The 27,994-nt window shown below is 36.0% G+C and overlaps 1 protein-coding gene across 1 annotated transcript in view; it reads right to left on the reverse strand.

Moving 5' to 3' along the window:
• Nucleotides 1-1,656: 1,656 nt before the first annotated feature.
• The window catches only part of GTF3C3 (general transcription factor IIIC subunit 3), a 32,561-nt gene continuing 6,223 nt past the window's right edge, over nt 1,657-27,994 (reverse strand). The window contains exons 4-18 of the mRNA XM_027563454.1: nt 27,544-27,667; nt 26,177-26,368; nt 25,502-25,667; nt 24,398-24,545; nt 23,783-23,855; nt 22,766-22,869; nt 21,662-21,833; nt 14,589-14,791; nt 14,147-14,248; nt 13,163-13,298; nt 10,806-11,043; nt 9,850-10,040; nt 6,668-6,792; nt 4,641-4,793; nt 1,657-3,270 (exon numbers count right to left, since the gene is read on the reverse strand). Coding sequence (XP_027419255.1) covers nt 3,148-3,270; nt 4,641-4,793; nt 6,668-6,792; nt 9,850-10,040; nt 10,806-11,043; nt 13,163-13,298; nt 14,147-14,248; nt 14,589-14,791; nt 21,662-21,833; nt 22,766-22,869; nt 23,783-23,855; nt 24,398-24,545; nt 25,502-25,667; nt 26,177-26,368; nt 27,544-27,667 — 2,250 coding nt within the window. The 3' untranslated portion in view covers nt 1,657-3,147. The remainder of the gene's footprint in view (nt 3,271-4,640; nt 4,794-6,667; nt 6,793-9,849; nt 10,041-10,805; nt 11,044-13,162; nt 13,299-14,146; nt 14,249-14,588; nt 14,792-21,661; nt 21,834-22,765; nt 22,870-23,782; nt 23,856-24,397; nt 24,546-25,501; nt 25,668-26,176; nt 26,369-27,543; nt 27,668-27,994) is intronic.

Genomic DNA, 27,994 nt, shown 5'->3' on the forward strand with positions numbered 1-27,994 from the left:
GCAGATGGTTACACTCTAATGGCAGAAACTGAAGAGGAATTAAAGAGCTTTGTGATGAGGGTGAAAGGGGAGAGTGAAAAAGCTGGCTTGAAACTCAATATTAAAAACACTAATACCAAAGCATCTGGTCCCATCATTTTATGGCAATTAGAAGGGGAAAAAGTGGAAGCAGTGACAGATTTTCTCTTCTTGGGCTCCAAAATCATTGTGGATGGTGACTGCAGTCATGAAATTAGAAGACACTTCCTTTTTTGGAAGGAAAGCTACGACCAACCTAGCCAGCATATTATAAACCAGAGACATTACTTTTCCAACAGAGGTCCATCTAGTCAAAGCTATGGTTGTTCCAGTAGTCATGTATGGATTTGAGAGCTGAACCATAAAGAAGGCTGAGTGTCAAAGAGTTGATGCTTTGAATTATGGTGCTGGAGAAGACTCTTGAGAGTCCCTTGGACAGCAAGGAGATCAAACCAGTCAATCCTAAAGGAAATCAACCCTGAATACTCACTGGAAGGACTAATGCCCAAGGTGAAGCTCCAATACTCTGGCCACCTGATGCAAAAAGCCGACTCACTGGAAAAGACCTTGATGCTGGGAAAGACTGAAGGCAAAAGGAGTAGAAAGGGCAGCAGAGGATGAGAGGCTGGATAGAATCACAAACTCAATGGACACAAACTTGGGCAAACTTTGGGAGACAGTGAGGAGCAGTGAACCCTGACATGCTGCAATCATGGGGTTACAAAGAGTTGGACAAGACTTGGCAACTGAACAATATGTAAGACAGTCAACAAGGACCTACTGTATGATACAGGAAACTCTACTCAATATTCTATAATAACCTATTGGGAAAAGAATCTGAAGAAGAATGAATATGTGTATAACTGAATCACTTTTCTATACACCTGAAACAAACACAACATTATAAATAAATTAATATTAAATTAAAAAAAGAAAACAAAAACTTTTAATTAAAAAAAAATAGAAGGCCTGAAGGATAGAAAAAATAACTGCCCATCTCCTTTTTCTTTCTAAAGTAAACATGTTCACTTTTTAAGTTGTTACTCTGAACTGCAGGAAATGTTCCTGCAGTTCCTCAAAAGGAACATCTCTGAGCAAGGAGTAGCTTGCTAGTGATCTTCAGCATGCTATTTAATCTCTTTAAATAAAACGGGGATGATAATCAGTTCAGTTCAGTCGCTCAGTTGTGTCCAACTCTTTGCAACCCCATGAACCACAGCACGCCAGGGATGATAGTAACTACAACAATAACAACTTCCTTACAGGTGATTCTCTGAGAGAATCAGAGTTAAGGTCTCTAAAATATCCTGCACCATACTTAAAACACAGTAGCATAGTGAAAACGCTCAGCAAATGGTAGTTACAGTCTTAAATGATAAACAAACTTTTGCAATTATCAGCTTTTTTCCCCCTTATATAACTACTAGAGAGATCTACTGTGTCTTCCAAGGCTATTTAGCAGATCCTGGAGTTACAGCACAGTGAGTTTAATTCAAGAGAGAAACTCTGAATGCAGAGTACTCAACTCCACAAGGATTCCAAGTCATTAATCTATCTAAGCAGTCTATCACAGTCAGCTTTATCATTACCTGCAAATGGCATGAAATACAACAAATATATATAAACATATGAAACAACTTTAATTACAAAAATAAAGTTTATTTAAATTCTATATATACACATACACACACACAGAGTACCATACATTTACTTATTACATACCAATTCTGCTTCTCAACTACAAAATTATATATACAGTGTAAATAGTGGTAAGAATTCTTAAAGTCCCCTGTACTTCTTTCATCCTAAGTCTCATACTTGTTTTCCACATACAAGTGGACTGGGACTTAAAATCCACATGGACATTTACTACAGCATTTGTTTCCTCCTAAAAAGAAACTCTAAAAAGCTATTATTAAACCAACAGTATGTCTAACAAATACTATTATCTTAGACCCAATAATATACAATATTTGAGATAAGTAAAAGGTTTTTAATCTGCTTCTACTTCATCAGTTCAGTTCAGTCACTCAGTCGTGTCCAACTCTTTGCGACCCCATGAACTGCAGCACGCCAGGCCTCCCTGTCCATCACCAACTCCCAGAGTCCACCCAAACCCATGTCCATTGAGTCAGTGATGTCATCCAACCATCTCGTCCTCTGTCGTCCCCTTCTCCTCCTGCCCTGACTCTTTCCCAGCATCAGGGTCTTTTCATCAGCAATACTTTATTTCATACATAAAATTCCCTAGTCTTCCTACATTCCTAGTGATCTTAAAATGGAAACCAGATCATGTTACTGAATCTAGTTCTCTTTTTTTCTTTTGGCCAGAAAGCCAAACACTGAAAATGCTTTTTTAAAAAAAATTTGCATCACAATAGGTTGCTATGAATTAAGCCCAGCCTCCCAGGCCTGCCTTTATAGCTAAGATACATGCAGGTGAAAAACAAAAGATTAGCTCAATTACTTGTCTTCCCACCACATAACCATTTAAAACAATTTTCCAAGGAGCAAAGTGAATTACATAATTGTGCTGACATCAGAGTCCCAATTTGTCTTTCTTTTACTAAGCAACCTCCTTTTCTGTATATCTCAAAGACTACGGTGATAACAACAGGGCACTAAGAAAATGGATGACTGACAACAATGATGTATGTAGAAATACATATGTAGCAAATATTTCTTTCAAATAAACATATGCTCAAGGTCTGTATTCAAAGAACTGTATTGAGAGGTAACATCTCTCTTACTACTGTATTCCAAACACAACTATTACAGTGCCTGGTATACAGCAGGTGTTTAATATGTGGTATTACATACACAAATGAATAAATGGTGTGGAAAAAAAGTAGTGTACTCAACTCAATGCTGGTTCAATGGCTACTAATGTCCACTTCAGTTTGGGGGACAACTTACAAAAAACTGGTAAAGGAAAATGACAGAACAATATAAAATTCTTGTAGGAGTGATAATTTTGCCAATCTATCAAAAGATAATTATCACATATTAAAAATGAAACACAGATAATCATGAATTTATGTCCATCTTGGGGTTAATAATAAGCCCTGAGACAGAAAATACTGGTCCATGCACAGCAGCTGCCCAAGCTCCTTCCCCAGCTGAGGGGCTTTATATAGAACAGTAAGTAAATAAAAGTTTCTGAGCCATTCCAGTATTCCCGCTGTTCTGATATATGAGAGACAAGTTGTAGGCAATATCTCTTCGTAAGTCTATCTGGTCAATTTCTATACCCTAGGGGGGAAAATACAAAAATGAGTATATTTCAAACTGACAGCCAGGACAATTTTATGGCAAATAAACAGCTTTTGTAAGTGTTCAAAAAACTATTAAAATTCATATTACTGAAAAAATTTATAAAACTAAGCATATATCTTGAATATACATTTTTATCAGGTAATGCTGACTTCAGTTAATTGTTATAGTAACTGTTTCATCAAATATTTTTAAATGTCTAACCAATAAGTTAAAGAAAAAAAGTTTCATTCACAAGACATAGCAGAATAAACACCAGATGAATTAGGATTTAAGAGTAAAAAAAAAATGAAACCATAGAAGAAAAAATACAGTTGAATAATAATATAACCTTGGTAGGAAAAGCCCTTTTAAGTATAATAAATGCCAAAAGTAGGAACTAGAAAGACTGATATGACTTCATAAAAAATGTAAAACTTCTGCATGTAGAAAAAAAATCATAACACAAATGACCAGATGAGAAAAAAAATATCTGTACTATATAACAGAAAGGCATATAAAACATAGGTCTAGAAGGGCATACACCAAATTGATTATAATGACTACCCTATGGGTGTTATTACTTTTTTTTCCTACTTAAATAACCCAACCAATTACCTCAATGGAGTAGATTACGTCTATATTCCTATTCTTCTCCCACAAAATTTTGGAGTCAACTAAGAACATCTGCATCAATGAAAAATGTTGCCCTATAAAGCTTAAGGAGCAATACATAAATTATTTATGAAGTTAAGAACACAAAAGTGTATGTATTTCATCAGCAGAACTATAAGAGCAGGTACTCATTTGCCTAACGACTAAAGCTGTACAAGGGTAACAGAAAAGAGTTGTGAGGGAATGAGGGATTATGAGTGCAATTTTTAAAACTGAGTAATGATAACATACTTTCCTTCAGAAATTAGGCTTTAAACACAGATTATCATAGTATTGGCAACACTTCACCCTATATTACATTAACTTAAACAAAACTATGTTTATACTGATCTTTAATCTCTAGAAAGAAGTATGTTAGCTACATTTTTGAACTTGAAAATGAATAATGGCTACAGAACTCAATACTCAGGGTTCCTGTGTACCAGCTCAACCTGTAAACCACTGGGGCTATCTTAGGATAACCGCAAGGGTCATAACCATAAGTCATATGTGTCCACATGGTTGCTGATTAGGTCAGTAGGTGAGGATGTCAAACAATTACTTGTTGCTGAACATAATTAAATAAGTGCATTCAGTAAGGGGAGAATACATTTTAATATATAAGCTATGATTAATTTCACCACAATACTGAGCTAACTGCAACTTATCGATAGATGAAGTGTCTCCTCAGTTTTTCAAAGTAAATCATACAGTACCTCTACCACAAGTGGAGGGAGCTCCAGGGCCTTCTGATAATAGTGGATTGCAAGATGTTGCAGCCCCAGTTGGTGAAGGGCACGGCCCAAGTTGTAGAATGTCTCCTGGCAAGGCCCACGTAAACTGAGGTATCGATTAAGAAAGGAAAAGCCCTACCAAAGAGAAAAGATAATAATAATAATTCAATAGTTCAGTCATTTGACAAGCAAGTGCAGGGGCAGGAATACAATTTTCTATTTTTGGCTACGCTGTGCAGCATGTGGGATCTTAGTTTCCCAATCAGGGATTGAACCCGCATCCGCTACATTAGAAGTGTGGAGTCTTAACCAATGGACCACCAAGAAGTCCCCCCAATTTTTTTTTTAAAGACAGTCTCACCCTAAAAGAATATATGTCTGTGGTACAGTGTCATATCATAATATAGTTCAGATTTCTTCCAAAAGTGTAAAGGAGATATTTTTTTTTAACTAAAGACAAAAAATTCACAGAAAACAAAGCCAAATGTAACAACTAGCTAGCAAAGACCCATAATGTAAAACAGAGAATATATATTTCTATGGTTTCAAGTTGGTTTTTGTGGCATTAGAGGCTAGTAAAATTTTAGGTTTGAGATACATGTCTAAAAGCTTGACCACAATATAAACTCCAAGCTCTTATGATGATAATTTAGAAAGTTGCATCCTCAGGAACAAACTCACTTGAGTATATCTGACCTTTCTGGTTAAATGGTACCTTTTATATACCTCTCAGAGCCTTAATAACTTTTTAATGTTAAAAAACTTGATTTTCTCTTTTCCCCTCTGAAAGCTTCTGACTCAATAGCTTTATGGAGAAACTGATTATTTCAGAGCATAGCTATAATGAAGCAGGCTCTCTGTGTGTCACAGCATCCAAAAAAGCAACTTGCTTCTTCACGTCTTCCTGTATTCACTTTCCTCTTCAATGCAACTTCAACTTCTACCATGCACAGAAAGCTACAAACTGCCAAGATGCAAGTAACTGATATAAGCAATTAAGCAAATATATTACCTGAGCATTAAATCAACAGATTTGTATGTATAAAAAATAAAATGCAATTATTTCCTGGGTGATCTGGTATGTAATAAATGGTCACAAATTTTTCTTCATAAGTTAATAAATAATAAAAATTAAGGAATTTGTTAGAATTAATGCATTCTAGGAATAAAAAGTATGCTCAATAAACAAGTCATATTTTCTGCATGATAAATGAATCCATTTGAGTACATGAATATGACTTCTACTGAAAAACATGGCTCTCTGTTAAGTAATAGCAGACAAGCTATTAATCTCAGAAGAATCAAATCTATGTGTTTAAAAATGAGAAATTCAAAGACAAATATCTAAGAAAGAACATTTACTTTCCTTCCCTAATTACTTAAAAAACAGGTATATACATGCATCAAACATGAAAACTGAAACAAAAGCAGAAGTTCTGAGGATACAGGGGTGAATGAGACAGACCAGGTCTCTGACCTCTTGGAGTTTGTATTTTCACTAGAGGATCTTGGAGTTTGTATTTTCACTAGGGAGACACGCTATGTTAAGGAGGTAAACAAGAAAACAAAAAGGTGATGCAAATGGCTTTATGAACTACGACTTTAAAAGAGCAATTCGTGGTGATGACGTAAGGAAACAGTCACACAAGCACGTATCCATACATTATTGTATGTCTGTATTATTTTTAAAAACTAATTTAAAAACTCTTTAGGACCTGTAAGGCTGGAAGCCTCTGAGGCTCCAGAATACAAGAAAGCCTGCACAGGATTCCCTAAGATTCTGCCTGACCCTTCTCTTCTGATCTGGCTGTGCATCCCTTCCACATGGCTGTGTAAGTCTTGGCCAGGAGTACTCCTATATGTTGATCCATGAGTGCTGAACACAGGAATGGATACTCCCAACAGGTGCACTAAGCAGATACTACTTTTGAAGCAGGGAAATAAAAGCATTAAGTATATTCATTTTTAAAGAACATAAAATCAAGTAGTGAGGAATCCAAATGAATTACCTGCACAATAAGAGCATGTCTCTTTAATACATACTTCTGGGATGCCATGTGAATAAAGGTCAGGCCTATACAGAGGTTATAGAGAGGTTCCTGGGGATGAGTGCGAAAGGCCTGCACATACTGTCCTGAAAAATGAGCAGTGATGTTAGATGACAGGACAAAAACACCATTCCTTATTTCTTCAACACTTACTCAAATATAGTTTAAGGTAAACAAACATTACTATCACTTTAACAGATACAAAGGTTATATTCCAAAATATCAACCAGATGCATATTAATACGAATTTTAAAATATATAACATACAACAAAAAGAGAAGGATTTACCCATCAACGTATTTTGACCATGATGATTAAAACTGAGTACAAAAGTAACTTTTTTAAAGGTATAGTTTGACATTTCCAAGTAGAGTAGTACTTCAAAAATAAACAATTGAATAACTGTGATCATATATCTATTTTATGATCTCAAATCTTTTAAAAAACTAATGAGGGAATGTGTCTGTTGGTGAATTCTTTCATAAAATTAACTGAGACCTGTCTTATAGATGCTAATGTGATAGATCATGGAGGTGAGAAAAATAGTTTTGTTTTTTAAGTTTATGGGTATTATTGCCTCAAACATAGCAACTGTTTTTCCTGAGAAGAGCTAAATTGTATCTAATAACAAGATAAAAATTCAGGGTTTTATGAATTCCATATAGTTTATATAAAAAATTATCTCATGTCAAAAGTCTAACTGTATGAGAGAGGAATTTTAGCAAATTTTTCTTGTAAAGGAATGATCTATAATTTATCATATAGATAAGAAAACTTCTATTCCAGAAGAAACAGCACTGTAAAGTCTCCTTAGCAGCACAAATGGTAGACTGCCATTTGGACTTTCTATTTTAATCTCTTTTACATATAGTTTTCTTAATAGTAAACTAATAATTCCAAAAAAGTATACACAGTGAAGAAAAGCTTCAACATCTGATGTTCAAGATTACTGGCTGAACAACTATAAAAACAGCAACCATACACAAGAAACATTAAAGCATTAAACAGCCAAAATCACAGTATACACAGAAGTGAATCTGGCAATATATTTTATTGCCAGCAGCAGGAGATACATGCCTCATTTTAAGTTTAAACTTTTGGTTAACTATTTTTCTACTTGCTTGCTCCTGGTTCCTTATTACAGAAATTTCCTGTAAATGGTTAATGAATTTTCCCTCTGTTTAATTATTAATAAGAATTATAAAGACTCGTCTCACACTAGTCAGAATGGCCATCATCAAAAAGTCTACAAACAATAAATGCTGAAGATGCTGTGGAGAAGAGGGAACTCCCCTTCATTGTTGGTAGGAATTAAATTTGTTCAGCCACTATGGAGAACAGTATGGAGGTTCCTTAAAAAACTAAAAATAGAACTACCATATGATCCAGCAATCCCACTCCTGGGCACATATCCAGAGAAAAACACAGTTTGAAAAGGTACATACACACTCACATAGCCAAGACATGGTAGCAACCTAAATGTCCACTGACAGATGAATGGATAAAAAGATCTGGTACATACATACAATGGAATATTACTCGCCATTAAAAAGAATGAAATAATGCCATTTGCCGCAACATGGGTGGACCTAGAGGTTATCAAACTAAGCTAAGTAAGTCAAAGACAAATATCATATGATATCACTTATATTCAGAATCTCAAAAAGGGATACAAATGAATGTACTTACAAAACAGAAACAGACTCACAGACTCTAAAAGCAAATATGAGAGGGTGGAATGATTTGGGAGAATGGCACTGAAACATGTATAATATCATATATGAAATGAGTCACCAGTCCAGGTTTGATGCACGGTACTGGATGCTTGGGGCTGGTGCACTGGGACGACCCAGAGGGAGGGTATGGGGAGGGACGAGAGAGGAGGGTTCAGGATGGGGAACATGTGTATACCTGTGTGGATTCATGTTGATATATGGCAAAACCAATACAATATTGTAAAGTTAAAAAATAAAATAAAATAAATTAAATAAAAATAAATAAATAAAAGCAAACATGGTTACCAAGGCAGAAAGGTGGTGGTGGTGGGGATAAATCTTGAGTTTGGGATTGACATACACACTACTGCACTTGAAACAGATAACCAACAGGGACCTACTCTCTCTATAGGACAGGGAACTCTACTCAATATTCTATAATAACCTAAATGGGAAAAGAATTTGAAAAAGAACAGATATATGTATACGTAAAAAAATAAATCAAGACAAGAAAAAAAAAGACATCTCCTAAAGGAATAAACTATCAAAGAATCTTAAGTCCCTTTTTATACTATAGCAAATTAAAATCATTTAGCAAAGCATCTATAACTAATGAAAATTATTATTTTTTTTTGAGTTTTTTCATTTTTATTTTATAATGGAGTACAGTTGATTTACAAAGTTGTATTAGTATACAAAGTTACAGGTATACAGCAAAGTGATTCAGGTATACGTACACATATATCTCTTCTTTTTCAAATTCTTTGTATTAGTATACAAAGTTTCAGGTATACAGCAAAGTGATTCAGGTATACATACACATATATCTCTTCTTTTTCAAATTCTTTTCCCATTTAGGTTATTACAGAATATTGAGCAGAGTTTCCTGTATTATACAGTAGTCCTTGTTAGTTATCTATTTTATTTATTTTTTTAAATTTTATTTTATTTTTAAACTTTACATAATTGTATTAGTTTTGCCAAATATCAAAATGAATCCACCACAGGTATACATGTGCTCCCCATCCTGAACCCTCGTCCCTCCTCCCTCCCCATACCATCCCTCTGGGTCGTCCCAGTGCACTAGCCCCAAGCATCCAGTATCGTGCATCGAACCTGGACTGGCAACTCGTTTCTTACATGATATTTTAACAAACAAGCCTAAGTCACGCTTTAAAGTCGTACTTCAAAGACCTACTTTAAAGACTTACTTTAGCCTTTTGAAACCAAAGCATCACAAGAAAAATAAATATTTATTATAATTACTGTGAATACTTAAAACCACTTACTATATGTACCAGACATTATTTTAAGTACTTTATATTAACTCATTTAATTTCTACAATAATCTACAAGGTTATCTCCATTTCAGAGATACAGAAACCAAAGCAGAGAGAGGGAGACAAAGTCATGTGCCAGGACACTCACCAAGTGCATGCTTAAAACTACCAGACACGAATGCATTGTGTCCATTTAAGACACAGAGGGCATGATTATCTGGGTTTTTCAGCATTAAACGGAGACAAAAGCGATGATGTCTTACTTCTTGGGAATGCATGGTAACTTGATTGAAAATGTTCCAGAGCTGGGGTTTATTGACATTTTCCATTACCATTATTCTAAAATTGCAAAAAGAGAATGAGAGTAAAAAGTAGTGTACAGGAAAAAAACTTCTTGATTTTTAAGATTGAAACCCTTCATGTGTACCTGTGGAACACATGTATACCTGTGGCGGATTCATTTTGATATTTGGCAAAACTAATACAATTATATAAAGTTTAAAAATAAAATAAAATTAAAAGAAAAAAAAATAAGAGTAATAACATATCTATGTAACAAAGTAATGGTACTAAATTTCATAGTTATTAATAAAATGTTTTATTTATCAATAAATAAATAAAAAAAAAAAAAAAGAAAGAAACCCTTCAGTGCTGTCCTATCAACACTGAAATTCACCACCCTCAATAAGGGGTATGTAGTGTTTCTCCATCTTATTTCTGCTTTTCAACAAACGTTTAAACCAAAAAGACAGAATCAAGAGGTTTAAGTTTTATCTCCTCTCCCAACCCATTCACAGATGCAGTACAATGAACACTGAATAATAATGCATACTGACTTAACTCTCACAATAACCTATGAGGTGGTAATATTATGATGCCTGTTTTACCATAAAAAAATGGGGAGACTGAGGCACAAAGGTTTAAGTAAATCTCTTATGGGAGTGTATGCTCTCTTATACTGCTTCCAAGAACCACCAATGAACCGAATTAATCTGTAAGCAAGAGTTACACAGCTTACTAAATCTTGAGCATGTAAAATTAAGTCAAAGTAAATATACATGCTCCATCAAAGAATCTAATTAAAATAAGTTATTGGAAAATCACCTGATATAGTTGTATGCCTTTCTGAAATTTTTGTCCAGAATTGCAGCAGACAGACCAAAGTATTCTAACTCTTTGCGTTTTGGCTTGTCTTCATAAAATGAGCAGTATTCCAATGAAGAATCAACAAGTAACTCAGCCTCCTGGAACCGGGATAGGTCACATAAGGAGTATATGGCCTTCAAAAGGAGGTTCCACCAGTCATCTTTTGTCAAGACACTCGTGAGTACAGCAAATATTGCTAAAATGAGACCAATGAAGATCAGTTAGGATACTATATTTACAGAAGTAGCAGTATCACAAAGAAAATTAACATGATCTAGTCCAAAGTGAAATTAAGTTGAATAACCAAGGCCCTAGAGGACTGAATTCTTGCCACCATCTTCTGACAATGACGAGAAGGAGGGGCTTCTTTTCACTCCCTCAACCTGACTCCCTCTGCTCTACCTAACAAACAATCTGCAGTCCCAGGTAATCCTCACTTCTGATTCATCCTCGGTAAAGTCCAGCTACATCATTTGTGTTTTTCAGTGCTAGCTTGGATATATGCACCTTCAGGGCAGAGCAAGGGTGCTTTCCATGACTGAGGTCAGATATGGGAATGTGCACATACAAGGCATTCAAATGTTTACTCAACAAAGGATTTCAAATTCATACTTAATCTTCTCTCCCTTATTTGTCTATAAAAAGCCTTCCTTTTACAGCCTATGAGAAATACCAAAAGCCATAAAATTTTTTTTACCACCTTCAATTCAATATTTATCTGAGAATCTATCCTAAATGACTACTCAGAAATACAGATAAATCTATAGGCACAAAGATGATCACTATGGTATTACTTAGTTGGATGGCATCATTGACTCAATGGACAAGAGTTTGAGGAAACTCCATGAGACAGTGAATGACAGAGAGGCCTGACGTGCTGCAGTCCATGGGGTCACAGAGTCAGACACGACCGAGTGACTAAACAACAATGGTATTACTTAGAAAAGAAAATTATCAAAAGAAACCATATAATAACTTTAAAAAAGGGAATGATTAAACAAATTATAAAACCACTATCCAATGGAATATGACACATTCCTTAACAGCTACAAAGAGACCAGAACATGAGAAAATATTGAGTGAAAAATTAGTACAAAGATGTATGTGTGTGCTCAATCATGTCTGATTCTTTTGCAAACCCCATGGACTGTAGCCCACCAGGCTCCTCTGTTCATGAAATTTTCCAGACAAGAATACTGGAATGGGTTGCCATTTCTTTCTCCAGGGGATCTTCCTGACCCAGGGATTGAACTCACATCTCCTGCATCTCCTGCACTGGCAGGCAGGTTCTTTACCACTGATCCACCTTGGAAGCCCCAGTACAAAGATACATGTAATATCAAGTGCCCGAGATAATCCTACCATGATGCACTGGTATAATGTGATCCTCATCATGATGAAACTATTAATAACAAAACAAAGACCTTATGAGCTTAAGAAAAACCAATAATGACCCTGAAATGAGGAAACAGTGGAAGAGGAAACAGGTAGGATCAGACAGAGAAAAATGTAACTTGAGGAAACATAGTCCAAAATGATGTGGGCAGACACTGGGTTAAGCCCAGAATCAATGAACTCAAGAGACAGCAGGGCTCTAAGGCTAGATTACGAGCATCTGAGCCCACATTCCTATCCTCTGACTCTCTTCCCCAACAACATCTTGCTTATGTCCTTACTGTGCTTAACAGAGATTCAGCTCATCTGGATTGTAAAACTTTGTCCGTTGCACTCTGCCATATTGGTAACAACAGTTTAATTAATATCTGTGGACATGATTAACAATGAAATAACTTTCTGCTAGACTTATAGCCTAGGTCTTTTCCAAAGTTCTCTTGAGTAATAATGTCACCCAACATCCTTGATCCTTTTCCAGTTAAAAATAGATGGTTTTAAAGTCGCATAGTTGAGATTGGGCCAAAGCAACTTATTTGCAGAATTTCTATGACTGTTGCTACATTTGTCAGAAACGAATTTAACAGAGACAAATTCATTTATCAAAGAAGAGCTTAACATATGCAGTCGAAGTAACCAGACAAATAAAGCAATCTGTATTATCAGCTAATTATCACAAAAGATTGTTTTAGTTTTTTCACAGAAGGATCTAAGTAGACACCTGCTTTTTAATTTTCTTACACTGAAGTATTTATATACAACCTTTCTTTCTTTTTTGAAAACACCAAATGAGTTTATTTTTCCTAAGGGATCTAGACTAGAAAATATAATTTTCAATAAGATTACTGTCACATGCTACTTCATGAGTTTTTTTTTTCCAACTCAGCCAAGTTTTACACAATAAAGCAAATGAAAGTAATTACCTTTTGCATCACAATTTGCTGACTCTTGGTCATTGTTGTCTGATATTTTGTCTCTTGACACTTTAATAAGGTAGAGATGCCTCTCTCCAGATTTGGAACTGGATATCAAACAGACTTGGGCTCTATTCATTGCTACCTGAATTAAAGATAATTGAAATTTTCAGTCATGTGCGTGTATGCTAAGTTGCTTCAGTTGTGTCCAACTCTTTGCGACCCAATGGACTGTGGCCCGCCAGGCTCCTCTGTCCATAGGGATTCTCCAGGCAAGAATACTGGAGTGGGTTGCCATGCCCTCTTCCAAGGGATCTTCAATCCAGGGATTGAACCCATGTCTCCTGTGGTTCCTGCATTGCAGGTGGGTTATCTACCGCTGAGCCACCAGGGAAGCATTTTTAGTCCATAATTTTTTAAAGAAAATCTATGGGAAACAAGTATCACAGATGTGTCTGAAAGCTTCTTTAGTAAGGGGAATAAAACACCAATTATCGTGTATATGAACACCTAAAAGAGAATGAATAGACTTATTTTTTCCTTAATAAAGGAGTCCAAGTCACACTACCCACCTTAGTAAGGAAAAAGACAGCCATTCACATTATGTTTATCTCACACACACACACAGACAGTTAACTATCTCCCTGTAAGAAGCCAGACTCAGAAAGGATGTCATACCCAGAAAACATCTTTGCAAAGTAAACAATATGGGCACACAGTAGTGTCCACAGGGCCAATAACGGACACTACGATGGTTCTCACTTTTCGAAATATGTACTAGCAAAGATTTTATTTTACAGTCTGTAGTCGTTTATACTTTCATGTAGAATTTCAATTACATACCATTAATCTCTAGGTTGTCTGCCTTTTATCTGACTTTTAACTTTAAAAAGTTTAAAAGGGAGTTACAAAATAGTTACGACCTATGTTTAAACCAAATTCTAAACATTTAAAAAGTCAACAAGGCTAATATAAAGACAGATTACTACCTACCTTTAAAAGCATGGCCAACATGGTAAGCAAGGTATCCACATAACCATACATTTTGCCTTGTGAAAATAATAGAGTAGAACGTTGAAGCAGTAACTTTAGTTCCTAAGGAAATAAGCATAGGATAGTGACAAGATTCCTTTGTTTCAAGTTGTTTTGCTTGCATAGAAAAGCTATGTCTTAGAAACTAAACCTTAAGAACATCTGCTTTGTGATCTCCCACAATAATTAAAACCCAACATTTTAAAAACTATAAATTACATTAATAATTACAATGTTAAGTTACTGTAACTTAAGATTCAAAATCATTTTTCAAAAACACTGAATATAATATACTAAAATTAAACTTGGATATAAGCTGGAGAAACATCCTTCAAGTCTCTAAAATGTAAGAAAATTCTAAAATATAGCCCACCAAGAAAAACTTCCACATTGCATGGTCTACCTGCTGCGCTGCGTTGGCATCTTGTGCTAATGTATCTGGATCATACATTGGTTCCAGGGCTTCCAGAGCTTTCTCGGGACGACCCAGCTGCTGCTGAAGGGTGGAAAGCGAAATTCTTGCATCCAAATGAAGAGGGGCCAGATCAACCACTTTGCTATAGCTTTCGGCAGCACGCTCCATGTAGCCTAAGGCCTTTAAGCATTCTAAAACAATGTTAAAATAATTTAGACTTGTAAGAGGGCCAAAATTATTTCTCCATTTTAAAAGAAATGTTACACCAATATAAAAATTATAACAAGAAAGAGATTAATGCATATTTCTGTATTTTAAAACAACTATCCCTTCCAATCTCTATGCTATAAGTATGTGATCAGTATATAAATATACAATTTGGTGTTCTGCTTTATTTACTTATATTAGGCTTTCAACATTTCCCCATGCCTTCAGTGGCATTCTGACTGGTTAAAATATTCAATTAAATTTATTATTTACTTAACCATCAGTTCAGTTCAGTCCCTCAGTCGTGTCTGACTCTTTGCAAACCCATGAATTGCAGCACACCAGGCCTCCCTGTCCATCACCAACTCCCGGGGTTCACTCAAACTCACATCCATCGAGTCAGTGATGCCATCCAGCCATCTCATCCTCTGTCGTCCCCTTTTCCTCCTGCCCCCAATCCCTCCCAGCATCAGAGTCTTTTCCAATGAGTCAACTCTTTGCTGGAGTTTCAGCTTTAGCATCACTCCTTCCAAAGAACACCGAGGGCTGATCTCCTTTAGAATGGACTGGTTGGATCTCCTTGCAGTCCAAGGGACTCTCAAGAGTCTTCTCCAACACCATATTTCAAAAGCATCAACTCTTTGGCACTCAGCTTTCTTCACAGTCCAACTCTCACATCCATACATGACCACTGGAAAAACCATAGCCTTGACTAGACGGACCTTTGTTGGCAAAGTAATGTCTCTGCTTTTCAATATGCTATCTAGGTTGGTCATAACTTTCCTTCCAAGGAGTAAGTATCTTTTAATTTCATGGCTGCAATCACCATCTGCAGTGATTTTGAAGTCCAAAAAAATAAAGTCTGACACTGTTTCCCCATCTATTTCCCATGAAGTGATGGGACCGGATGCCATGATCTTCGTTTTCTGAATGTTGAGCTTTAAGCCAGCTTTTTCACTCTCCTCTTTCACTTTCATCAAGAGGCTTTTTAGTTCCTCTTCACTTTCTGCCATAAGGGTGGTGTCATCTACATATCTGAGGTTATTGATATTTCTCCCGGCAATCTTGATTCCAGCTTGTGCTTCTTCCAGCCCAGCGTTTCTCATGATGTGCTCTGCATATAAGTTAAATAAGCAGGGTGACAATATACAGCCTTGACGTACTCTTTTTCCTATTTGGAACCAGTCTGTTGTTCCATGTCCAGTTCTAACTGTTGCTTCCTGACCTGCATATAGGTTTCTCAGGAGGCCGGTCAGGTGGTCTGGTATTCCCATCTCTTTCAGAATTTTCCACAGTTTATACTTAACCATACTGCTTGACATTTAGGTTATTCCTCAATTTTTACTGTAATAAGTAACCCTCAGTAAACATCTTCATATATATAAGTCAGAGTTCACAAACTGGGAAACCAATTTAACCCACAGATACGCTTTGTTGGGCCACAGTACTGTTAAAAAACAGTAAACTGTCTACATCTTTAAAAGTTAGGATTTTTTTAAGAAATCCAAGTTACTGCATTCTTTCAGAAAATCTGGGTTTGGCAACAGTTGAGTCCCTTCATTCCCACATGCTCCATCAGCCATGCCAAGAAGCAGCGGCACCCTTTAGACAGGGCTCTTCAGTTCCCAGCCTGCCCTGGGCCTCTCACTTACCTACTTCACTCACTTCTGTTACTTGTCAGGCTCCTGAGTTTTGTGATCTCCAATATAAAATACCTCTCCTCACCTCATTCAATTACTTCCTCAGAATAAGTCCTTAGAGGTGAAGTTACTCGGCTCTACTCCTCATACTTTATGCCAATCAATCATTAAGTCCTACAATTTGATGATCAATCCCCAGTAAGCATTTCTTCTTCCCACACAAACAGCCACAGCACTTACAAACACAGGCCCTTTCGCCTCTTTCCTTCTCACTGCACTCATCGCCTAAGATAGTATTTGCGTCCTACTGTTTTCTCAAATCTCAAATTTCTCAAATAGCTCCTCACCACTATCTTCAGGTTAAACTTTGGTAACGAAGGAAGACTACTAAATATGGGTGAATCACCATGATGGAATTTCTCATAATTTTTCACTTATCACTTTAAAAGATACTTCATTATTATGCTACAAGCATTAAATTCCTCTAATGATGTTTCTTCTCTACAGTTCCAAATTTCCTTATGATTTTCAGACAATACTGAGGTTTTACTCATCTAAAGCCACATATGTTCAACACAGAAAAAGCATTTATCAGTATCATGATTATAATTAAAGAGGATTTAAAAACATCTACTGCTCGTAACAAGAGCAGTTTCAAAACCACAACCATACAGAAGGCAAAAAAATTTTAATTCCCTGTTTATGTCTTTTAAAATTAAAAACCCACAAATAATGTAACTTTTTATGTAAACTTATGTATGTAAACTTTTACATCTGTATTCCTTTTCAGTCATCCAAAAAAAGTGTTATCTTAACCATTAAGTCTGCTATTTCATATCTGTGATATGGTCCACTGGAGAAGGGAATGGCAAACCACTTCAGTATTCTAGCCTTGAGAACCCCATGAACAGTATGAAAAGGCAAAAAGATAGGGCACTGAAAGATGAACTCCCCAGGTCGATAGATGGCCAATATGCTACTGGAGATCAGTGGAGAAATAACTCTAGAATGAATGAAGAGACAGAGCCAAAGCAAAAACAACACCCAGTTGTGGATGTAACTGGTGACAGAAGCAAGGTCTGATGCTGTAAAGAGCAATATTGCACAGGAACCTGGAATGTTAGGTCCATGAATCAAGGCAAATTGGAAGTGGTCAAACAGGAGATGCCAAGAGTGAACGTTGACATTTTAGGAATCAGCGAACTAAACTGGATTGGAATGGGTGAATTTAACTCAGATGACCAGTGTATCTATTACTGTGGGCAAGAATCTCTTAGAAGAAATGGAGTAGCCAACACAGTCAACAAAAGAGTCTGAAATGCAGTACTTGGATGCAATCTCAAAAACGACAGAATGATCTCTGTTCGTTTCCAAGGCAAACCATTCAATATCACGATAATCCAAGTCTATGCCCCAACCAGTAATGCTGAAGAAGCTGAAGTTGAATGGTTCTATGAAGATCTACAAGACCTTCTAGAACTAACACCCCAAAAAGATATCCTTTTCATTATAGGGGACTGGAATGCAAAAGTAGGAAGTCAAGAAACACCTGGAATAACAGGCAAATTTGGCCTTGGAGTACAGGATGAAGCAGGGCAAAGGCTAATAGAGTTTTGCCAAAAGAATGCACTGGTCATAAAAAACACCCTCTTCCAAAAACACAAGAGAAGACTCTACACATGGACATCACCAGATGGTTAACATTGAAATCAGACTGATTATATTCTTTGCAGCGAAAGATGGAAAAGCTCTATACAGACAGCAAAAACAAGACCGGGAGCTGACTGTGGCTCAGATCATGAACTCCTTATTGCCAAAGTCTTAATTCAATTTTTTAAATTGAAGAAAGTAGGGAAAATGACTAGACCATTCAGGTATGACCTAAATCAAATCCTTTATGATTATACAGTGGAAGTGAGAAATAGATTTAAGGGACTAGATCTGATAGACAGAGTGCCTGAAGAACTATGGACAGGGGTTTGAGACACTGTACAGGAGACAGGGATCAAGACCATCCCCATGGAAAAGAAATACAAAAAAGCAAAATGGCTGTCTGAGGAGGCCTTACAAAGGCTGTGAAAAGAAGAGAAGCAAAAAGCAAAGGAGGAAAGGAAAGATATACCCATTTGAATGCAGAGTTCCAACGAATAGCAAGGAGAGATAAGAAAGCCTCCCTCAGTGATCAGTGCAAAGAAATGGAGGGAAACAACAGAATGGGAAAGACTAGAGATCTCTTCAAGAAAATTAAGAGATACTAAGGGAACATTCCATGCAAAGATGGGCTCAAAGAAGGACAGTAATGGCATGGAACCAACAGAAGCAAAAGATATTAAGAAGAGGTGGCAAGAATACACAGAAGAACTATACAAAAAAGATCTTCACAACCAAGATAATCACGATGGTGTGATCACTCACCTAGAGCCAGACATCCTGGAATGTGAGGTCAAGTGGGCCTTAAGCATCACTACGAACAAAACTAGTGGAGGCAATGGAATTCCAGTTGAGCTATTTCAAATCCTAAAAGATGCTGCTGTGAAAGTGTTACTCAATATGCCAGCAAATTTGGAAACTCAGCAGTGGCCACAGGACTGGAAAACGGCAGCTTTCATTCCAATCCCAAAGAAACACAATGCCAAAGAATGCTCAAACTACCACACAATTGCACTCATCTCACATGCTAGTAAAGAAATGTTCAAGACTCTCCAAGCCAGGCTTCAATAGTATGTGAACTGTGAACTTCCAGATGTTCAAGCTGATTTTAGAAAAGACAGAGGAACCAGAGATCAAACTGCCAACATCTGCTGGATCACTGAAAAAGCAAGAGTTCCAGAAAAACATCTATTTCTGCTTCACTGACTATGCCGAAGCCTTTGACTGTGTGGACCACAACAAACTGTGGAGAATTTTTCAAGAGATTGGGAATACCAGACCACATGACCTGCCTCTTGAGAAACCTGTATGCAGCTCAGGAAGTGACAGTTAGAACTGGACATAGAATAACAGACTGGTTCCAAATAGGAAAAGGAATACATCAAGGCTGTATATTGTACAATAAGGCTGCTTATTTAACTTCTATGCAGACTACGTCATGAGAAACTCTGGGCTGGAAGAAGCACAAGCTGGAATCAAGATTGCCAGGAGAAATATCAATAACCTCAGATATGCAGATGACACCACCCTTATGGCAGAAAGTGAAGAAGAACTAAAGAGCCTCTTGATGAAAGTGAAAGAGGAGAGTGAAAAAGCTGGCTTAAAGCTCAACATTCAGAAAACGAAGATCATGGTATCCAGTCCCATCACTTCATGGCAAATAGATGGGGAAACAGTGGAAACAGCGGCTGACTTTTTTTTTTTTTTTGGCTCCAAAATCACTGCAGATGGTGATTGCAGCCATGCAATTAAAAGACGCTTACTCCTTGGAAGGAACGTTATGACCAACCTAGACAGCATATTAAAAAGCAGAAACATTACTTTGCCAACGAAGGTCTGTCTAGTCAAGGCTTACGGTTTTCCCAGTAGTCATGTATGGATGTGAGAGTTGGACTATAAAGAAAGCTGAGCGCCAAAGAGTTGATGCCCTTGCAATATGGTGTTTGAGAAGACTCTTGAGAGTCCCTTGGACTGCAAGGAGATACAACCAGTCCATCCTAAAGGAGATGAGTTCTGGCTGTTCATTGGAAGGACTGATGTTGAAGCTGAAACTCCAATACTTCAGCCACCTGATGTGAAGAGCTGACTCATTTGAAAAGACCATGATGCTGGGAAAGATTGAGGACAGGAGGAGAAGGGGATGACAGAGGATGAGATGGTTGGATGGCGTCAGCGACTCAATGGATGGGTGTGGGTAAACTCTGGGAGCTGGTGATGGACAAGGAGGCCTGGCGTGCTGCAGTTCATGGGTTCGCAAAGAGTCAGACACAACTGAGCAACTGAATTGAACTTCTTGGAAGAAAAGTTATGACCAACCTTAGACAGCATATTATAAACCAGAGACATTACTTTGCCAACAAAGATCCATGTAGTCAAGGCTTTGGTTTTTCCAGTAGTCACATATGGATGTGAGAGTTGGACTATAAAGAAAGCTGAGTGCTGAGGAATTGATGCTTTTGAATTGTGGTGTTGAAGAAGACTCTTGTGTGTCCCTTGGACTGCAAGGAGATACAAATAGTCCATCCTAAAAGAAATTTGTCCTGAATATTCATTGGAAGGACTGATGTTCAAGCTGAAACTCCAATACTTTGGCCACCTGATGTGAAGAACTCACTGAAAAGACCCTGATGCCGAGAAACATTGAAGGCAGGGGGAGAAGGGGACAACGGAGGATGAGATGGTTAGGATGGCATCATTGACACAGTGGACATGAGTTTGAGTAAACCCTGGGAGCTGGTCATGGACTGGGAGGCCTGGCATGCTACAGTCCATGGGGTTGCAAAGAGTCAGATATTACTGAGCAACTGAACTGATACTGATCTGTGATACATCTCAAGATATCAATCAATGTTCCTCTATTTATATAGAACTTTCTGCTACTATATAGTACTTCAAAATATTTTAAATATTAAAACTGGTCATTATACAATATTTGTAACAGAGACTATTCAAATTTTAAGGCATCTCTTATGTTGATTCAATAGGAAATCCTATTAAAATATTTTTGTTTTTCACACATTCCTGTAAGAGATTTAGTAGTTTTTCTCAAGCTGTTTTTCCCACTCTATAAACAATTTATTTCAGATTACTCTGGATTTAGACGCAGTGAAATAAATTGACAGATAAAATCCAATCTTCATTGGATTTGCTCAAAAAACACTGAAAATATATTAACTTTTCCCTCAAAATAACATTAAATATAAATCCTTAAAAGCTCTTCAAAAATTAGATTACACTCTAAGTCTGAAAATCTATTACTAAAAACCAGAGCCTAAGGTTAAAACAGGTAAAAGATAGGTATTTACAGTATGTTTTAATAGGGACATGTTAGTCCTTTTATTTCACTCAGGTAACATTAAGTGAATCATTCCCCAGCGCATTTGTGAGGGAAAATCAGTTAGTGGTGAATCAAGACAATTTAAAATACTGACTTTCAAAAAACTGCCCTGAAACCAGAAGTATTTTCACTAAGACATTGACATTTTATAATAACTATTACCATCTTGGGAAAGTTCTTGCCTGCTTATGTGATTAAAACTTTCCCTTCCTACAAAAAAGAATTACCTGCATGCCGAAGCCAAACCACTGCGAGGTTGTACCTTTCAGAGCAGACCAGTGCACTAAGGAGGGGAAGTGCAGAATTGTATTCACCAACATCCAAGAAAGCTTCAGCAACATCAAGATAGAGGTCTCCCATGTCTTCAGGGTTCTGTTCCACTAGTGTTGTCAACAGAGGCTAGACCCCAAAGTAACAGTCTGAAGTCAAGCATTCATTACAAATAAACACGTCTACTTGTATTTCTCTTTTTAACATATACACCAGTTATCTGAGGTGAATCTAAAAGGAGCAAGGCTTAATAAAAACAGCTTTACATGATCTCTTAAATCATTCCTGTGTCTCTATTATAAAGAATTCATACTGCCATCATTCACTCACTCAACACATTACTTCTGAAGATGTATTATAAGGCAGGCATTGCAGGAGCTAAGACAACACTGATCTGCTGTGCTCTCCCTCAAGCAAGTCAAGCAAGCCCGTGTCGCAGGGCCTCTGTGTTTGCTGTTTCCCCAGAAAGCCATTCCCTCTGTTACCTGCTTGGCCTACTTTTTCACTTCCTTCATGTCATTACTCAAATGTTACTTTCAGGGGAGGCTTTTCTTCACCAATTTAATAAAAGTGCAACTCCTCCCACCCCCAGTATTTCCTATTCTTCTCTGATTTTTCTCCAGAGCACTTATCACCAACTAGCATACTATGTTTTATGTATTTATTATCTAATCCCATTAAATCAAAAGATCCATGAGAACAGGGATTTGAGTATTTTATTCAACACTTTATCCTAAAGTAGATATCGAGTATTTTTTATTTAATAAAATAGTCTGAAGTCAGCAAAAGAGAACAACTGTCAGAAACTGCCAACTGTCTAAAAGGCCCAATCTCACATTCTGATCTCTGGATTATTCTCAAGAAAAACAAATCATTATAAGCCCAGTTCCAAACACTTAGCTTTTAAAAGACATTCACACAAAAATAATATGATGCTTACTGTGACTTCTGGTTATTAAAAAATGTGAAATCTAGGGTCAACTTATAATTTCCTGTATCTAAAGAAAAACATTATAGATTTGATCTAAAGTATCTCAAGTGCAAGTCTTAATGCTACTTACATTAAGTGGTTCAAGAATGTTGAGATGTACAAGGCAGACCATCAGCTTCACTGTGATGTCTATTGGCACACCATCAGGTATAGCACAGATAACGTTGTCACCGCCTGTGCATTAAACAAACAAAAAGTTCCTAATAATCTTGGAAAGTGGAGCAAATGAAGCAAACTGTACCTTCTATGTAAGACCTCATTTACTTTTCTCAAAGCAAATGATTCTACAGCCAGTTCTAAGTTTGGCAAACTCTGGTTCTAGGCTCTTAAAATTTCCTTCGGTCTGTCTTTTGATTAGCAATTATCCTTCCTATTTTCCTAATACTTTATCCACTTGCCAAAAATCTACATAAACTCCCACACCTTCTATCAAAACCACAAAAAACTAGACAACAAAAGTGACAAATAAGGATATACGAACTTCTTTTTTTTTTCACTTTATTTTTATTTATTTATTTTTTAAAATTTTATTTTTAAACTTTACAACATTGTAATAGTTTTGCCAAACATCGAAACATCTTTTTCTTCTTGAATCCAAGAGCCTCTTTTTAGTCTTCACTATAAAAGAGACTGAGAAAGGGATGATCTAATACTGTGCTTACGTTTAAAGCAGAATTTTAAGTGAATGCTTAAGTTTGAAACAGAATTTTTTCAATCTGTAATAAGTTTGAAAAAAATTAGTAAAGAGCATTTTAAGCCCTTTTTAAAAAGTAAATTGCTTTAGTTTGAAAGGTTTCTGATAAGCTGCTCCATAATTCATTCTTTTTTCATGTAACACTATCAAGGCCCTGTGTCAATGACAAATGCCAAGTTCAAACAGATGTACTGAGGGGGGGAAAAAAGGACTAAAATCAAGTTAAAAAAAAAAATTACCTGTGAGTGAATACTCACAAGAAAAAGATATGCAATCTCTGTTAGGAAAAAACGCTTCTTGGGAAAACTTGCTATGAAAACACTACTAATTTCAAAATACCACGTTATGAACAAAAGGATTATGCACTTTCTCCTATGCAGAGGAAACTACAACCTTTATTCTCTTCCGAAGTGCCTTCTTCTGTAGTTCTTTTTTCCAGCACAATTCCAGAAAAATCTGTAATTACCTAAAAGTATTGGGGGGGGCGGGGGGGCGGAGCAGGAAATAATACATAGGTATATATGAAAAACTTTTTCACAATGCAAAGATTTGTACAGTTAATTCAAATAATCCTTAAAAGATATAATGAACTATAAAAAGCAATAGTATGTCTCTTTAAGAAGCCAATGTGATACATTAACATTTTTATATCATATTAACTAATGCTTCACTAAAAATACATAATTTCTCTATAGCAAACCAATCTAATTTTCCCAAAAGATTAAGAACTGAATCCTAACCATTAGTCTGCTGCTGAGTCTTGCTATGCTGAAGTACAGGCATACCTAGCATCTCTGATAACAGCAACAGCTTTTATCATATGGTAACTACATTTTATATTTCATACAGGATTATTACAGAACTTAAGTGTGTCCATACAAACTTTAAATGTATAGTTTAAAATAAATAATATAACTTAAATGAGGAATTGTCAATTTGTAAGAATTTCTAAAACAAAAAAAAAGTGCATGTTCAAAACCTAACAGAGAAACACATAAATGTTCCTACCTCCAAAGCTCTGTCATATTGTTTATTAGAAATGTACAGTTCAGCTGCAATGTTAACATCTTCCATGGAGACTAGGCCCTGGTGTTTTGAGAGAGCTTCTTCGATTATGCTAATAGCTGAAGTAACATCATTGGCTTCATAGTAACTCCTAAAATATTAATGGCAAAAATTGATCAGTGTTTATTAATTCAGATCATAAAACTCATTTTCCTACACAGGCCCTCTATTAACTATGAATCTCATTTTCTTAAAATTTGGGAGGAGAAAACTCTTCTTTAAAATCATAATCAGAGATGATCCAGAGAAAAATGTGTACTGTCAGTATAACCGTGTCATAACATCAAGCATCTCACTCTCCCAAAGCTACCTCGTATCATTCTAGCTCACTCCCTTTGTAACTCAATGCCAATAACTTTTCTACCTCAATGGGATCTATAAAACATTGATCCTGCCACTTTTTACTGTGGCTGCACCATTCTGGTCCTCACTTTTCTCCTTCTCTGTCATCCAATATTACAATTACTCCCTTGTGCATCCCAATTCTCCTGCACTTCTCTCCCTTTATCAAGGTCATCTGATAAAACTCCAACTCTGATTAATCCAAATATGCCTGCCCCACCAGCTGCCCATGCTACTAAACTCTAAATTAATGACTAATGTTGGTAGCATGTGCCAACCTAAAGAAAAGTTTTCATCTTAAAAAGTCATTCTAGTACAGGCTCAAGATAAAATGACCGTAGATCTCAGAGCATAAATATTTCACTAGCACATTTGCAATAACTTAGTATTACTGTATACGTACATAATTTATAAAAACCTGGGAATCTAGTCATCCTTCAGAACATGTTCCATTTTTAAATTTCTGGGCACATGAAAGATAATCAAACATATAATACAATTTTTTCTAAACAATCACACAATCGATTTGGAAATAAAGTACTGGGGGAAAAAAAACCTCTGTATTTAAGCACAATATTAAAATACAGGAAGCAAAACACTTTCCTGAACCTCAATAAAAAGTATATTCATTTCAAATATATCTTTTGATTTCAAAAACAAGATGATTAATAAGAACATTTATGTATATTTCAACTTGAAACTTACTTTGCCATATCTCTAGTCAACTGCATAAATCGTTCTCCATCAGATGGAGACAAAAGGTTTAAAATACGCCTATAACCATCCATTGCCATTTTGTGATCTCCCATCTGTTCATAAAGGCTTGATCGCTCCCAAAGGTAACGGACATTAGTAGGTTCATATTTAAGTGCTAAAAAGAAAATAAGGAATATAAATTATAGATTTACTATAAAAGGGGGCTCATGGTAGGGTGTGACCCATCTTTTCAGAAAATCTATTAAAACACTCTAAGCTAATTTGCCAATGGAACCAATTGGTTTATTCCAGACTAAATCTACCTTCACAGGAATGCTAGACTAGGTTTGACCAAATAGAAGCCTAAAATCTCCCTATTAACCTCCATTTGGTCACTGAAGTCTAATATTAACTCTCAAGAAACAGCTTGGAACCAACACTGATCTTGGTGGGAAAATGAAGGTCTTGTCTTCAAACGACGGTTTTACTGTATTAGCTCAAAATATAAACAAATTTGCTGATAAATGTGAAAATATAGAGAGCCCAAATACTTACCTCTGGTATAACAGAATACAAGGAATAAATGTATTTCAATGAACAGCACCCCAGAATAGTAAGTACACTGATCATAAAATCTATTATATAACATTTTATCAAACAAAGCAAGAAAAACATTTTTATTACCTTTTGTGTAGCAAAAAATAGCCTGCTTAATATTGTCTTGTTCCAGGGACATTTCTGCCAATCTAACCCATTCTTCAGTGTCACTGGGATTTAAATGTGCAGCGATCAATTCAAACTGCAATGATTTCTCCATGTCACCTTGGTCCTCATATATCATAGCAAGAGTGGAAAATGGCTCATAAGCTAAAGGAGCTATAATGCATAGAACAAAAAAACAAATTTCATTGGCTGAGGGAAGACACTTATGCTAATATTAATTTCATGTTTCAAACTATGGTTCCTTTAATATTTATGCTTTTTAAAATAATTTGAACAGAATTATACAAACAGTATATTTGCTTTAGTGTATTTTCATATACTCTTTAGGATTTAAAAACTATTCTTTTCTCTAAGCAAAGTGTAATTTCATGAAAAACCCTACTCTCTACCACGTCCCCCTCATGAAAAGTCCCCTTTGATAAGGCTAAACATGGCTCATTAATTCAGCAAGTTCATCCCAGTGAGCATCAGCCACATCAGTGGGGTTAAATCATCATGATCCAGCTTCCACACTGAGGAGTATGGGATTAATGGAGAGAAGATATCTAACTAGCACCTAAACCCAGATCATCAAAGTGAAAAGTTAATCCACATTTCTGAAATAATGTTTATGAATTAAGTTTCTAAGAACATGAGGGATTAAAATCAAAGGTAACTGTCAAAATAAACAATTATAAACTAATAAAGGAACAGATAATACTGAAAAGGACCCTAGACTAAATGAAAGGAAATGCCAAAATATGTAAAAGATAAATTGAAAGTTCACTGTAGTAGACTGCTCAAGCCACTATGCAGGGCATCACTTGGCAACACACCAGGAAAACAAAATAATAAATGCAAGTGATTAGTCAAAAAGTGACTTCTAAAGATATCTTTCAATATGCCTGAGCTTTGCAGTTTAATGAAAAGATGATAAGTATATATTGTCTTTTATCAAAAAGTAGATTAAAATAATCTAACAGTGTCTGATTTGGAAAATGGTAGAAAAAGAATACTCCTCAAAAGTGGCTTTAAAGTAATGTGTTTGCCATATTTTAAAAAGATATATTATAAACATATAAAACTCCTAAAATGAAATGCTAAAAAACAAATTTTTTTAAAAGCCTGTTAAGAGTTCAATATATATTAATGATATTTCATTGAATCATACTCCGTGATTATCATTTTCTTGGCAATGATTCCTATTTAATGGGTAGTTATATCACTGTTATTACAATCACCTCCAAGCTCCTGAATATATTTTCCAAATAGCAGAGTGAAGTACTCCTCCCTTTGTTTTAAAAGTCAGACTATTAACATGCTATTGTCAATAATCCCCACATTAAAACCTTGTCTTATGATTTCCATGCACATCAATATTGCCTCTTCACGTTCTCCTCGAGCAAAGCGAATGTTGGCTTCACCCATGAGACCTCTCAGAGCTCTGGGAAGTTTACTCCGAGGTCTTTTCTCCTACAAAACAAAAATGACATTTAGACTCAAACAGAAAACAAACCCAACCCAACAAAACTTTCCTATAGTAGCAAGTTCAAAGTACAATAAAGTATTTAAACAAAGCAAAAATCAAACTGGTCAGGCATTACTAAATTACTAATTAGACCAAATGTAGAACTGGATGTTGCAAAATGGATTTATATGCCAGGAGATTTATGATGCAATCTACTGAAGATTCTCCTTTCAAATTTATCTATTCAGAATAAATTTGGTTAAAGAAAAATCAAGATACAATATAAACCTTTTAACAGCAAAATTATAGTAAAATTTGACATTTGTAATAAT

This window comes from Bos indicus x Bos taurus, chromosome 2, assembly GCF_003369695.1.
Source record: "Bos indicus x Bos taurus breed Angus x Brahman F1 hybrid chromosome 2, Bos_hybrid_MaternalHap_v2.0, whole genome shotgun sequence".
In the NCBI taxonomy this organism is placed as follows: Eukaryota; Metazoa; Chordata; class Mammalia; order Artiodactyla; family Bovidae; genus Bos; species Bos indicus x Bos taurus.